We start from the raw sequence: 13657 nt of genomic DNA, 5'->3' as shown, positions 1-13657 counted from the left end.
CCCGAGCCATTATACTGATACTACCGGTCCACCAGTAGTTGCACTATCCCCATTCATGCTGAACGCCAAAGGAGGAAGTTACAACTTCCTCTTTTAAAGTCTTAAGTGTGACTCGAACCAGGATTGATCCTGGATCTACATCTCCCGAAGCGGACGCTCTGCCAACTGTGCTATCGGGACCAGTACATGAACATGAAGTCATAGAAATGAATCACACAGATGCTCTTTTGACATTGTGATAGCAGGAGAGCTTTAATTGAAATCGCATGAAAACTCAAAGAATAAAAACTTGGGAACACTCAGTTATTAAAATATTAAACATTTCAATACAACATAAATTTTTGTGCAATTTAATTAAGACTAATAAAAAAAAGAAAAAAAATTGATGCATGCATGCTTGCATATTTCCCATTTAATGTATCAATTAAGGTTTGTCAGATTGGATTCTGTTGAAAAATTCATGAAACACCTGGTGTTCCAGGTATTTTAATGACCTTGCAAAGTGTTCATTGGGAAATGGAGAGTTGTAACCTTTTACTAACGGAATGCAATTATAATATATATGTAAATAATTTGATATGCCTAAAACTTGAATCAGGGGTTATGGAAGCCTTCTAATAAGAGTTTCTTCGTGGCCATTCTTCGAGATACAGGCTAGTCCTGTCACTCAGGCTGTACTGTTTAAGGCGGCGGTAACTGAAAAACGAGGCAGTGGTATGGATAAACAACTGCATATGGGTAACGCTGTGAAACTGGTACATTTTGCCTTGAAGTGTAACAGTTTTCTTATTTACATAAGCAGAGACACACTTAACTGAAATAGTTTTCACCTTGCACATATTGTAGTTTGAGTGCACAGAAGGTATATCACTTACACTTAGATACTTACACCCTCCACACATTGAAAACAGTTGATTACCATGCAAGGCACCTAAGACGCATTATAGAAACCTTTATTGTAACCGTGGGAAGATACTGAAACAAACTTTTTCTGTCATTTCCACTTTTGCCTACATGGAGAGTCAAACTAGAACACATGACGTCATCGCTGAGGTGCAATATATTATAAAGCACTTTAACACTTCGTTTCCCAGTTATGGTGTCAGAACTACTTTTTTTTTTACCTACTCTTTAAATATAGCATTGATCTTAGTTGATCTCGTTGATGTTAGTACATGCTGCTAACCCTGTGCCCACTTAATATTATAAACTAAAGTAATATAGACATTCTCCGTACGATACACGTGCATTGTCTTGCTAAAGCTTAACTTCACCACTAGCTCATTGTCTTAAAGCATTACTCTCGCAGTAGCCGTGTGGATAGCACAAACCCAATGCGACGTTAATTAAATCAGAAGGCTTACCAGGTATCTGGTGATAGGCGGTAGTTTACTTTGGACACTCCTCCACACTTAAACCCGATCTCCGTCATATAAATGAACATTTTATATTTATTTTATTTATTTGATTGGTGTTTTACTTCATACTCAAGCCAGCATTGTGGAGGGAGGAAATCACGAAACCCAGGACCATCCGCAGTTTAAACATTTTATAAACTATACATTAAACACCTATCAAATCACGGAAAGGGACATACAGGGGCCTACTATTGGGGGCAATGGGTAATAAGTCTTGAGCTTGGTAACTGATCATTGATTTAACCGTAATGACAATAACCAGGCCATGTATTTCATACTGGCTTAAGCGGTCCTCAAACTCATGACTTGTTTACCGTCAACTGCTCTGAGTCAGAGTCGCTCATTTTACACGTCTCTGTTTTAATTAATATTTCTTGGCACACATGAAACTGAATACAGGGCTTGTATGAGTTACCTGTTCTGTTGTTTAATCCTCAAAGGCATTGTCTTTATTTAAGTCTGAAAGGTAAGTAAATATTAAAAGATTTACATGATGTTTTGGTTTCATTTCTGTTTTTACATTTTGAATACCATAGCATACATTTTCTTTACAGTGTATAAGATATGGATGTTCCGTCCGAGTTCCTCACTATCAGGAGAATGCTTTTAACGAAACAAATCAACAGATCTCAAGGGAAAACATTTCCTGCATATTCGTGCACACTAATGTTTGGAACTAAAATACGGATGGTTTGTTATACTATGTAATGATTTCAGCTAGAATTGTTATACATGTACGTACCCTGCACACTTGGTAAACTTGACGTCACTGATTGCTGCTTGTGCGCAAATACGAAGACTTGAGGCAAGCTCCAGAGATAAAGAGAAACCGCCGTTTCCTGTGGGCTGAGTAAAGAAAAGGAAAAAGAATCTGTTAGAACAATTAAGAAAAGTTAAAACTGATAGTTTAAACCAGCCCTGCTTAATGGAAAACCTGCATATATAATCTTATGTATTGTGATGATGCATTTAATCGGGCACTTGGTAGACATACTTTCATATGAGACATGGCAATTGTCAGACATCTTGTGTGTTAAATGGCTTGTGGTACTATTATATTATACTACCCTAAATCCTCATAAAATTTGACACCATACAGAGTGCACGTTTTGGCATATCAGAGTAATCTTACTTGATCTGGACAAGTTACGTAATAATTTCTGGTAAGTTTTTATATGCGCCTACCTACAGAACACATTTTAACTTTCAAAAGCTAATGAATTTTGTTTTCAAATTGCATTTAAAATTATACCTTTTTGGTCGAAATTTGTTGACGATATATGTTACATTGATAAACGTTATTACCAGGATTCTTTTGACATGGTGCAGTGTTATGTAATATGCATTCAACAGGTTGTAATTTACGACCAGTTTCAGTTTTGTTTCACAGTTCAGTGTCATTATTTATCTGTACTGTTCGTTGTAATTCTAGTGGTTTATCATAATATCAACTAAACTTCTTTCGCAGTGACTGTAATAAAGGACACTATGCCGAAGATTTTTGGCCAACAAAAAATCGATCAGCTCAAATCCTATCTTTTTGCTATTTTGGAATAGCCCAAGTAATTACTTTTCACAAAAACCATCCTTGTCTGTCCCCCCTTTATAATCGGGTCGCATTATATCTTCTTTAAACCATAGAATAATTTTAACAGCATGCATAATACAGGCACGAGTCTGAAATTTACTGACAGGAGATATATTGAGCTATTCTTGGTAAATACGAAAAATTTGGTTTGATTAGCGAATATGTTTTTTTTTTCTGCCAAACGTCCCGCTATTGTGTCCTTAAACTGTATGCTGCCAAAGGACACTTTTTCAGCCAACGTGACATACTTGGCCTAAATCTTGCACAACGCCAAGTCCAATGCCGTTGGCTGTTTGGGTTTGAGCTATCACATTTGCCAAAGAGTGTATGGTAGGCTACTTGGAGTTATTAGCAATCACAGTAGCTGAGTAATCGGTGCGCTTTGGGTGGGTGATGGCTTCAGTCACACTTTTTTCAAAAGCAGCCAAATTTGCTTTGCAAACTCCTAGACCCTTGCCTAATTTGATACTTAGCACCCAGTTTGGAACTTGCTATCACAATGAATTTTTTAAGAAACCTATCAGGCCTGTGGTGCATTGTAGAAGACATCAAACGCTACCAAACCTGCTAGTACATCGCACAAGACACCACAGCCATCAAGTCTGTGAGTACATCGCACAAGACACCACAAGCCAACAGGCCTGTGTGTACATCGTTAAAACATCGCATGCCATCAGGCCTTTGATTACATCGTGCAAGACACCACTAGCCATCAGGCCTGTTAGTACATCGTGGAAGGCACCACAAGCCATTAGGCCTGTGTGTACATCGGACAACACGCCACAAGTCACCAGGCCTGCTAGTACATCGTGCAAGACCACAAGCCACCAGGCCTGCTAGTACATCGTGCAAGACACCACAAGCCGTAAGGCCTGTGAGTACATTATACAAGACACCACAAGCCATAGAGCCTGTGTGTACATCGGACACGACACCACAAGCCATCAGGCCTGTTAGTACATCGTGCGAGACACCACAAGCCACCAGGCCTGCTAGTACATTGTGCAAGACACCACAAGCCATCAAGCCTGTGTGTACATCGGACACGACACCACAAGGCACCAGGCCTGTTAGTACATCGTGCGAGACACCACAACCCATCAGGCCTTCTAGTACATCGTGCAAGACACCACAAGCCGTAAGGCCTGTGAGTAAATCGTATAACACACCACAAGCCACCAGGCCTGTGAGTACATCGTACGAGACACCACAGGCCATCAGGCCTGTGAGTATATCGTACAAGTCACCGCAACCCATCAGGACTGTGTGTACATCGTAAGAGACACCACAAACCACGTGTACATCATGGAAGATTTGATATACTTTCGAACTTTTGATCGCTTAAGTACTTACGTTCTTGCTGCCGAAGTCGCTCCATGTTGAACCCAAAAACGAAAACTGTATGTCGTAAGGTGATGCGGAGTTTGCGCTCACACCACTAATCATAGACGGAACGTCAAGATTAAATTCGATACATTCCTGGCTGGCTGAAGGTTCAAATGCTGGGTTGCCTGGTAAACCTTTGCCGCTAGGAGCCGTTGACACCACAGTGACTTCTACTTGACAGTCATCTATGAAGGGGAGAATGCATATATGCAAAGAGGTGTTTGGTGTACATGTATGCAATTGTTCTCATAGAGAAACATCATTGAATAGTCGTAGAACTTTGTATTTTCACAACTCAAAACAAAAACTGTAAACATTATGAAATAGTTCCAAAATACTATGGCGCTTTTTCTTCCCAAAAGTGCAGTGAAATATGTCACTCTGCAGCAAGTTGACTCTGTTCATCAGAGCGTATATTTTATTCTCTTCACGCTATCCATATGACTATACCGGGGGTCGCAACGGAAGCCACTTCTTTCCTTTTTTGTGGTTATATTTACTAGCAGCAGCTTGTGGTGATTTTCACACCCTACAACCCACACCCCACACCAAACTCAGTGGGTAGTGCTGCATTTCGAATGAGGAGCTACCGGTGTGACCTACAAAGCGTACGTCCATGCTTCAAATTAATGATTATATACATATGGACTACGGTCGTTGGATTCATATAAATGTTGCAGAAAGAGGACGATCGTACGGGTATGTATAATGTTGGTATGATTCTAAAACCAACCGTATATCCTCACTCAACTATCCTTCTACTTGTTCTAACTTCTAGTAGAACTTGTACTAGTACTTTCAACAATATGAACAACCCAGACACTGATATTTTCCTCTAAATTGCTTTAAATCTCCTACACACAATAATTATGTAATTAAATTCAAATGTTTACCATTTTATTTTGGGAACCTGTGATATTTATTGTTATCATAAGCCATAGATTGTTATCGTCTATGTAAATGGGAACGTTGCCTACCTGTATAGAATAGAATGAATAAAGTAACAACTAAGCTTCATTATCGTCGTTACAAATGATTTAGAAAACTATTTACGACAAAACCATGTATTAACATGGCTACAGAACTGATACACTAGTATGTTTACGTTAGTACTATATAGTAATATAGTCATAATGTAACTTTTTTTAGAGATATTTGCTATCGCCAATATCCTGATATTTTCATCAAAATGGATTAAAGATGCATTAAATATATGTATCACCCAGGAAGTCTTACCTAGACTGGCAGATACACCTGAAGGGGAAACAAGAAAACATATTTATATAAGTATATTATCACAATGAGTAGAAGTAAACTATAGCTTAAAATATACCCTGTATCAAAATTAGTGATCTGTTTATTTTTCCCCCCAATAAATAATGTATCGCTTATTCTCACATGTTGATTTTTTTTTTTTCATTTTGGAAATGAAATTACAGCCATCAGATTGTACTGCAATATTTTTACTGAATTGTCAATCCATATAGAAACATGGGGATAACAACACATTTCGAATAAATTACAAGCCAAAATCAATTTCATTAAATTAAGGGATTTGGACAAACTTAGTTTAATTGTACGCTTAACGTCACTTTCAGCATTGTTTCATTCATGTTACAAAGGTGTCTCCATCTAACATGCCGGTGCAAATACCAATATCTTTGTAGTGCAGCCTCGCCACATGGAATGCCGTGTCCAAGCCAGACATGAAACCTCTCACACTGCCTGATATAACATTCAGACACGGGACCGACCCTGTACTTGGCCCACTACATTATGCTCAGTACCAAGTCGAGGAAATCATTTGGTCTTTGGTGTGGCGCGACTGGGAACAAGGAGGAAGGTTCGGGCTTATCCCTAATTTGTGATAAATGTGTATAGTCAAGCTCTTTCCAAGAGCTCACGAATCATTGATCTAGTATGTTTGATTAGATTCATATGCAAATTTAATATATATCCAAATTTGTTAGCAATATGTCGTTTCGTCCATTGTATGGACAGGGGTGTACTATTTATAAAGCAATGGACAATGAGTTTCTAAAGAATGCACGGTGGAGCATAACATAGACCATAAGCTTCCATTCTATTATATATACCGGATCAGTTCGAGATCACAAAATTCTGTGCGATATTTTTTTTAAATCAAGTTAAACATATTTTTGTATGCTATATGATTGTGACTAAAATCATATCTGTATGTTTACAACTAAATAAATAGTATAGCTGGAACATACTAAAGCCTCTTATGTATATATCTTGACTAATAAAGATTCCTGAAACCTATTATGCAATCGTATACTTACATATGAGTAAGAGCCCTTGAAGAAGAGCAGCACATAACAGTTTCTTATGCATGGCGTTACTATGTCGATCGGTTTACTTACTGACGATCAGTGGTGGTTCGCTTATTTAACGTAGAAGGGAACAACGGGACACAATGCGCATCTGTGACGTGCGAATATTGATAGAAAGGCGTCAATGGCTGTGCTGTACGTTGAATATAATGACCTTTCTAGGGCATGAGCAGTATTATCCTGCTACAATCTGCCTTTTACATTAATGGCAGTTTACCATATCAGAAGTAGTAAAACCCGAGTTTTCATTATGTGGGATCGTTATTCCTTGCCGTGTTTGCGATGATATATAGCCGCATTTTAATATTTTATTGCTTCTGAGACGCACCAGTAATTCTTTGATCTGAATACTTAAAAAGAATTTTAACTAAACTTTAAGGTCGATGGGTGCCACGCCTGCATGTCCGAAAGTAAGATTGAACTGTCACATCTTTACATTTCTACAACGGTGTCTCCATATTTCAAAGTAATCACACATATGAGGCGTGTAACAATACATACAGGGTGTGCCAAGTTAATACATGTATACATAAGCCTTCTTGTTGAACAGCTTTAAATGAGTTCCATTGTGGCTTTTTTTTTTTTTTTTTCTTTTTTTTTTGGATGGTGGGGGATTTCGTCACATCTGTTTATTGTATCAGGAGGTCTACAGAAACGATGCGTATTTACATATATCATGTAACAGCTTCGTTACGTGGCAGATCATAAAATATGACACAGCTTCTGTGTAACAGTTTCGTTCACAGTTAAGCTGTTTTCTGATGCAGTTTCACGTTATTAATATACACCCGAATTTTACGTATGAAGTATGAAGCAAACAATTTTGCTGGGAAATGGAATATTCCTGTATAGAATTATTCCTAATCATGTGGAGAAAAAAAAACAGAACACAATAATACACACCAAATTCAACTGTTATAAACGTATATTTAAAATAATACAACTTTAAGAAAAGACACACGCGTGCTAAAATCTGACATGTAGAAATTGGCCGCATCCATTGGTTAAGCCATCCCGATCTAACCTTGCGTTAATTTATCCAAAATTACAACGAATATGAAAACATGTATAAAACTGCGTGAACACCACATCATTTGTATCATTACACAAACCTCACTTTTATAAAACACAATTAGATAGTTGAGTAAAGTGATATTTATATTTTTATCCAAACACTTGTTCTTTTTATACTCGATTTTTCCATTCCATTTCACTACTATAGTTAGCAACGGTTAGAATTCTGAGACATAGTACTTTATAATACAGGATAAAGGTCACTCCGAAGTCTTGTTAGCCTATAAAATGATCGTTGTCTGAATTATGCCGTGCATATCCGGACTATGATGGCATAAATGTATATCGAAACGTAGATCTGCCACAATGAAAGCCTTGACTTTCTTCGGAGTTACCTTTATTCTGTTTTACCTGAAACTAATCATTGGATTCAACAGATTGTAAGTGATAAGTACATAGCGACAAAAGCCCTCTGGGCAATCATAATATTTGTGTTTACTTGGAGCATATTCTCTTACTTCACAGCATGTAAAACATGAGTTCAACTGACTCTCGTAACATTTTGTATCGACGGATAGACATCAGCTAAAGAAAATTAGGAAAAAAAAACCAAGACCACGAATACATCAGGGAGGTGGACATTAAGGCAGTAATATAAAGTGAGTGAAGCAAGTGGGGCATACGCAATCCGTTTGCTTGACATTTGAGGTGGTTGCTTTTTGTGATCATCTAAATCTTTTGTCGTATTTAGTGCTTAATAGTGCCGGTGAATTCCTGTTTAACGGACAAAAAATTATTACTGAGAACAACAAGCATAGATACTAATACATCAGACTTTTCTTTCGAATCAATGCTGAAAGGAACATTCCAGACATCTATCTACCAGAGATATAATTTAGATTCTATGGATGGCACCTGACTCTGCAGGTATGCATGCCAGATAACATATGGATGTCTTTAGGTACTTATAAATTCATTTATTCACCTTTTATATGTTAAATTTATATTGGGTTAATTCCAACTGATCAGATTCAGTAATATACAAGGTGCATCAAACATGCGTAAAAATATATTGAAACACTCGTGGTCTACGCACTTATAAGCCGGTTAACATTTCTCTCAAATTTACTTTGGTGAATATTTCCCTGATTTCTCGTATAAAAAACGTGCTCTCCTGATGGAACAAATTACCGACGATGATAAAACATCGACTCAAACGATAAACAAACATCGGCACAATCATATACCGATCTTGACGATCAGCTCCACCCGTTAGCATATACACTTGTTCTCAGCAAAAGTCCACGCAACAATATACTGATCCTGACTGAAAGTCTGCACAACCATTTACTCATCCCAAATAAAGGTTTACGTAACCACTTACTCGTCCTGAACAAAAGTCCACGCAACAATATACTGATCCTCTTCATTTATCTTGACTAAAAGTCTACGTAACCATTTACTTATCCTCTTCATTTATCTTGACTAAAAGTCTACGCAACCATTTACTTATCCTCTTCATTTATCTTGACTAAAAGTCTACGCAACCATTTACTTATCCTTACTGAAAGAAATCTACTCAACCGTACAGATATCCTGATTAAAAGTCTACGTAACCATTTACTTATCCTGACTGAAAGAAATCTACTCAATCGTACAGATATCCTGATTAAAAGTCTACGTAACCATTTACTTATCCTGACTGAAAGAAATCTACTCAACCGTACAGATATCCTGATTAAAAGTCTACGTAACCATTTACTTATCCTGACTGAAAGAAATCTACTCAACCGTACAGATATCCCAATTAAAAGTCTACCTAACCACTTACTTGTCCAGACAAGTAGTCTACCCAACCATTTATTTATCCTGACTAAAAAAAGTCTACTCAAACAATGAATTATCCCGATTAAAAGTCTACGTAACCATCTACATGTCCTGACAAGTAGTCTACGCAACCGTTTACTTGTCCTGACTAAAAGAAATCTACTCAACCACATACTTAACCTGATTAAAAGTTTACGCAACCATTTACTTGTCCTGGCAAAAAATCTACGCAACCAATTATTAATCCTTTCTAAAAGTCTACTCATCCATTTACTTCTACTGACTTAAAGTCTACGCAACCATATACTTATCATGACTAAAAGTCTACGCCACCATATACATGGTACTCATCCTTACCAAGTTCATACATATCAATTACTGATCCAGACAGCATATTCCTATTCCATTTATTTATTGTTACAAACGGTGTAGGTCTGCTTCAGAATTTACAACTCTTACCCATGATTCTGATAAAATATAACGTACTAATATACTGATCTTGAGAAAACTGGTTGTGAGACTTTAATCTTTTTGAGCTATCTGCAGTCTGGCAAAAATTCTGTCCGATCAACATGTGTGTACATGCATGTGCTTACCCATAAGTGTCTGTTGACCTATACACGAGAGGAACGTCATATATTGATCAGTTGTATTCGATTTTTGACTTTGTCAATATCACTGGTTTGTGAAAGAAGAGAATCTTAACAGCTGCAAGTCAGTGTAAATCATATAAAAACCACATTATCCATGCCAGAGGATTTCGTTTCAATAGACCCGTTATGCATTATAACCTACAGCTGTATCTAATTGCAGGATTAAAGTATAGATTGTGACTGTATCTCGTACTTAGGTGGTTTTATTTACGCTGTGGATAGCCTACACTTTGTGTGTGGGACACCCCGAAAATTTAGCTTTGTCTGTCAGAAGAAAGCTTTGTATATAAATGGATCAGAAACGATCGATGTGCCGTTTCACAGAACCTGCAGCAATCATGGAATTCTTAACTATCAAAATATGTCGCTTATCTCTCTCTCTTTTTTTGTACGTTCACATCTGTCACCCTAAGCCTCTGTATTGATCGACTATGCTTTATATCAAAACCTGTAACTTTTAGAACTGATTTTCTAACCACAAGGAGCTGTGATAATGAAAACGTATACTCACAAAACGGAATACATATCAATATCAAAATATAGTCATTTAAAAAGACTAAAATACTTCTACTTCACATTTCATTCACATTTGTGTAGCGTAAACCTAAGTGTATTAAATTCATCCAAAGTTTTAAGTTACCAATCAAGTAAGCGCTAAGAAATTCCCTAGACAAAAATTCCATAATGATAATAATTGTTCGCACAATAATGTCCAATACTCTTAGAACAGCTGGGGAACAAAAAACGCTAAGACAAATGCCAACCTACACATATCTCCATGTGACTGGACAACTTTTTTTTTTTTTTTTTTTTTGGGACGTAAACGATGAAAATTCATTCTGTACACCTGGCAGGTTATTATGGTTGATACGTTTCTACGACTAAAGTGGTTCTCTCACGAAGCGAGTTTCGGCTAGCGAGCAAGAATGAGTCTTTTGCTAGCATATTGCAACGTACGTACTGGTATGGTGTGATGACAATGCTCGTAGTTGGTCGTTTCCACTCTCAAAAAAAAAACACATATTTTCGGTAGGGCGAAAAAATCGACGATCGCTATAGATCGCTAGTCGAAACTCGCTTCGTGTGAGACCCTGTTTAGGATATAAATCATGGAAAGTATGAGTGTCAGTCAGGCTTGCTCAGAATATTCAAACATAATATAGCAAACTAGACTCTGAGTCCAGTGGTACACTGCTTTTCTTTGCACAAATTATTCCAGTATGATCTTTATAAATTGTTCACCTTTTGAACTTGTGGACTGTGGAGCAGGTGGAGAGGTGAGAAAGGCATTCAAGTCTTTTTAATTCAAGACGGCCTGAAAGTTTTGAACAAGTGCGTGGTACCTAAACCACAACACAAAGTACACAAAAAGCACTTGTAGATGTTATGCCAGACCAGTACATATATATGAGCCCTCCTCAAGCGGATATACCGGAATTATCCTTAATACAACGAGTTCTGCGTTCTGTAGTCAATTCAAGTTGGCACATAAACATGACCGTGTCGTATAAGTAAAACACTCTTGACTTGCACAGTAATGAAGTATTAAATGCATTTAATGACAAAAGAATTTTGTAGATCTAAACTTCAGGTGGATTTCCTCAAAACTTTCATTATGATCTCAAACGGTTTTCCATAGGTGAAGTTCCCACAAACTCCATATAGTTTTAAATACTGAAATATGATGTGTGACTGTATCAAACTATGCAAATAAATAAGTTTGGGTAATATTTCATTTGAGTGATCTCTGGGTGTGGGTGACCTCAGGGTGTGGGTGACCTCTGGATGTGGATGATCTCTGGGTGTGGGTGATCTCTGGGCGTGGTGATATTTGGGTGGGTGATCTCTGAGTGTGGTGATCTCTGGTGTGGGTGATCTCTGGGTGTGGTGATCTCTGGGTGTGAAGATCTCTGGGTGTGATGATCTCTGGGTGTGGTGATGTTGGGGTGCGGTGATCCCAGAGTGTGGGTGTTCTCTGTTTGTTGTTTATGGGTGTGGGTGATCTCTGGGTGTGGGTGATCTCTGGCTGCGGGTGATGTCTGAGTGTGGGTGATCTCTGAGTGTGGGTGATGTTCTGAGTGTGGGTGATCTCTGGGTGTGGTGCTGTCTGGGTGTGAGTGATCTCTGGGTGCGGGTGATCTCTGGGTGTGAGTGACCTCTGGGTGTGGGTGGTATCTGGGCGTGGATGATGTCTGGGTGTGGTGATGTCTGAGTGTGGGTAATCTCTGGGTGTGGTGATGTCTGCGTGTGGGTGATCTCTGGGTCTGATAATATCTGGAGGTGGTGATGTTGGGGTGCGGTGATCCCTGAGTGATCTCTGTGTGTTGATTCTGTGTGTGGATGACCTCTGGGTGTGGTGCTGTCTAGGTGTTGACGATCTCTCGGTGTGGTTGATATCTGGGAGTGGATGATGTATGGGTGCAGGTGATCCGTAGTTGTGTATGATCTGTGGGTGTAGTAATCTTTGCGTGTGGATGATCGATGGGCGTGGGTGATATCTGCCTGTGGACGATCTATGGGTGTGGGTGATCTCTGGGTGTGGTGATCTGATGACCTGGGTGATCTCAGGTTGCGGGTGATCTCCGGGTGTGGAGTGTTTGAAGTTGCGTGCTGAGGATTTTATCTGTGTGTGAATTATCTCTGAGTGCGTGTGACGTCTGTGTGGGGGCGATCTCTGAGTATTAAGTTAGTTCTGGGCGTAAATGATTCCTGGATATTGGAGGAGGAAGTGGTTCAGTATGGGATATGGTCATTCCTCCACTTTCAAGCTCTGGAATAGGAGATGTAAATCGACGCAGAATTTTCATGTATATTCTCCTACATTCGTCGCACGTGCTGTGATTATAAATTGAGTTAGCAGAAGACCACCTTCCATCCAATTAACACGACGAGTAATGTACACGTCCGAATGTCAAATGTGGGAAATTTCTTCACTAACTGTCTATGTCTAAAACGTATAGCCGCGTGAGGACATGATAGTCTAGAGCCATTATGAGCAAGTACACAGAAACAAAATCAGCACGAATCGCCAAGGTTCCAGGGCTATGTCATCGAGCCTAAACCCACGCTCGTATCAACCTCGAATAAACAATGCGTAGACAGATACCCCTGATTTACAGAAAATGGGAAAACAAAATTGTAATCCGATGTGATTCAGCATAATATCGACTCTTGAAGTAGGCCTTGTTTCCAAGAACACTAAACGGTTACAGAAAGAATAGAGCCGATTATGCAGGGATTACGAGGTACCGGTAGTTGATTTTTTTTTTTTTTTTTGAGTGGTGTTTTACGCCGTACTCAAGAATATTTCATTCATACGACGGCGGCCAGCATTATGGTGGGTGGAAACCGGGCAGAACCCGGGGGAAACCCACGACCATCCGCAGGTAGCTGACAGACCTTCCCACATACGGCAGG

General features: G+C 38.7%; 2 protein-coding genes across 2 annotated transcripts; both read right to left on the bottom strand.

Annotated features, from left to right (window-relative positions):
* Nucleotides 1-231: 231 nt before the first annotated feature.
* On the bottom strand, nucleotides 232-6799 carry LOC135471553 (uncharacterized). Its single transcript, XM_064750826.1, has 6 exons — nucleotides 6696-6799; nucleotides 5629-5646; nucleotides 4360-4577; nucleotides 2161-2264; nucleotides 1834-1877; nucleotides 232-696 (listed from the first exon to the last, which is right to left on the bottom strand). Exons 1-5 carry the CDS (start codon nucleotides 6745-6747, stop codon nucleotides 1868-1870), a joined length of 402 nt encoding a protein of 133 aa, XP_064606896.1. The 5' UTR covers nucleotides 6748-6799; the 3' UTR covers nucleotides 232-696; nucleotides 1834-1867.
* A 5173-nt stretch (nucleotides 6800-11972) lies between these two features.
* On the bottom strand, nucleotides 11973-13230 carry LOC135471005 (soluble scavenger receptor cysteine-rich domain-containing protein SSC5D-like). The gene is made up of 2 exons (XM_064750053.1): nucleotides 13179-13230; nucleotides 11973-12850 (listed from the first exon to the last, which is right to left on the bottom strand). The coding sequence occupies exons 1-2, from the start codon at nucleotides 13228-13230 to the stop codon at nucleotides 11973-11975; spliced, it is 930 nt and encodes a 309-aa protein (XP_064606123.1).
* Nucleotides 13231-13657: the final 427 nt, after the last annotated feature.

This window comes from Liolophura sinensis, chromosome 7 (assembly GCF_032854445.1).
Source record: "Liolophura sinensis isolate JHLJ2023 chromosome 7, CUHK_Ljap_v2, whole genome shotgun sequence".
Taxonomy (NCBI): Eukaryota; Metazoa; Mollusca; class Polyplacophora; order Chitonida; family Chitonidae; genus Liolophura; species Liolophura sinensis.
The sequence above is the reverse complement of the archived record's forward strand: the minus strand, read 5'-3'. Positions and strand labels throughout refer to the sequence as shown.

What these genes read in the sequence shown, in the direction of transcription:
- LOC135471553 (XM_064750826.1), bottom strand. Translation starts at nt 6,747, where the DNA reads ATGCATAAGAAACTGTTATGTGCTGCTCTTCTTCAAGGGCTCTTACTC. An exon ending in GCGACTTCGGCAGCAAGAAC is followed by an intron (nt 2,265 to 4,359) that starts GTAAGTACTTAA and finishes TTCTTTACTCAG; the next exon opens with CCCACAGGAAACGGCGGTTT.
- LOC135471005 (XM_064750053.1), bottom strand. Translation starts at nt 13,230, where the DNA reads ATGGCTCTAGACTATCATGTCCTCACGCGGCTATACGTTTTAGACATA. An exon ending in ATACGTTTTAGACATAGACA is followed by an intron (nt 12,851 to 13,178) that starts GTTAGTGAAGAA and finishes TAAAATCCTCAG; the next exon opens with CACGCAACTTCAAACACTCC.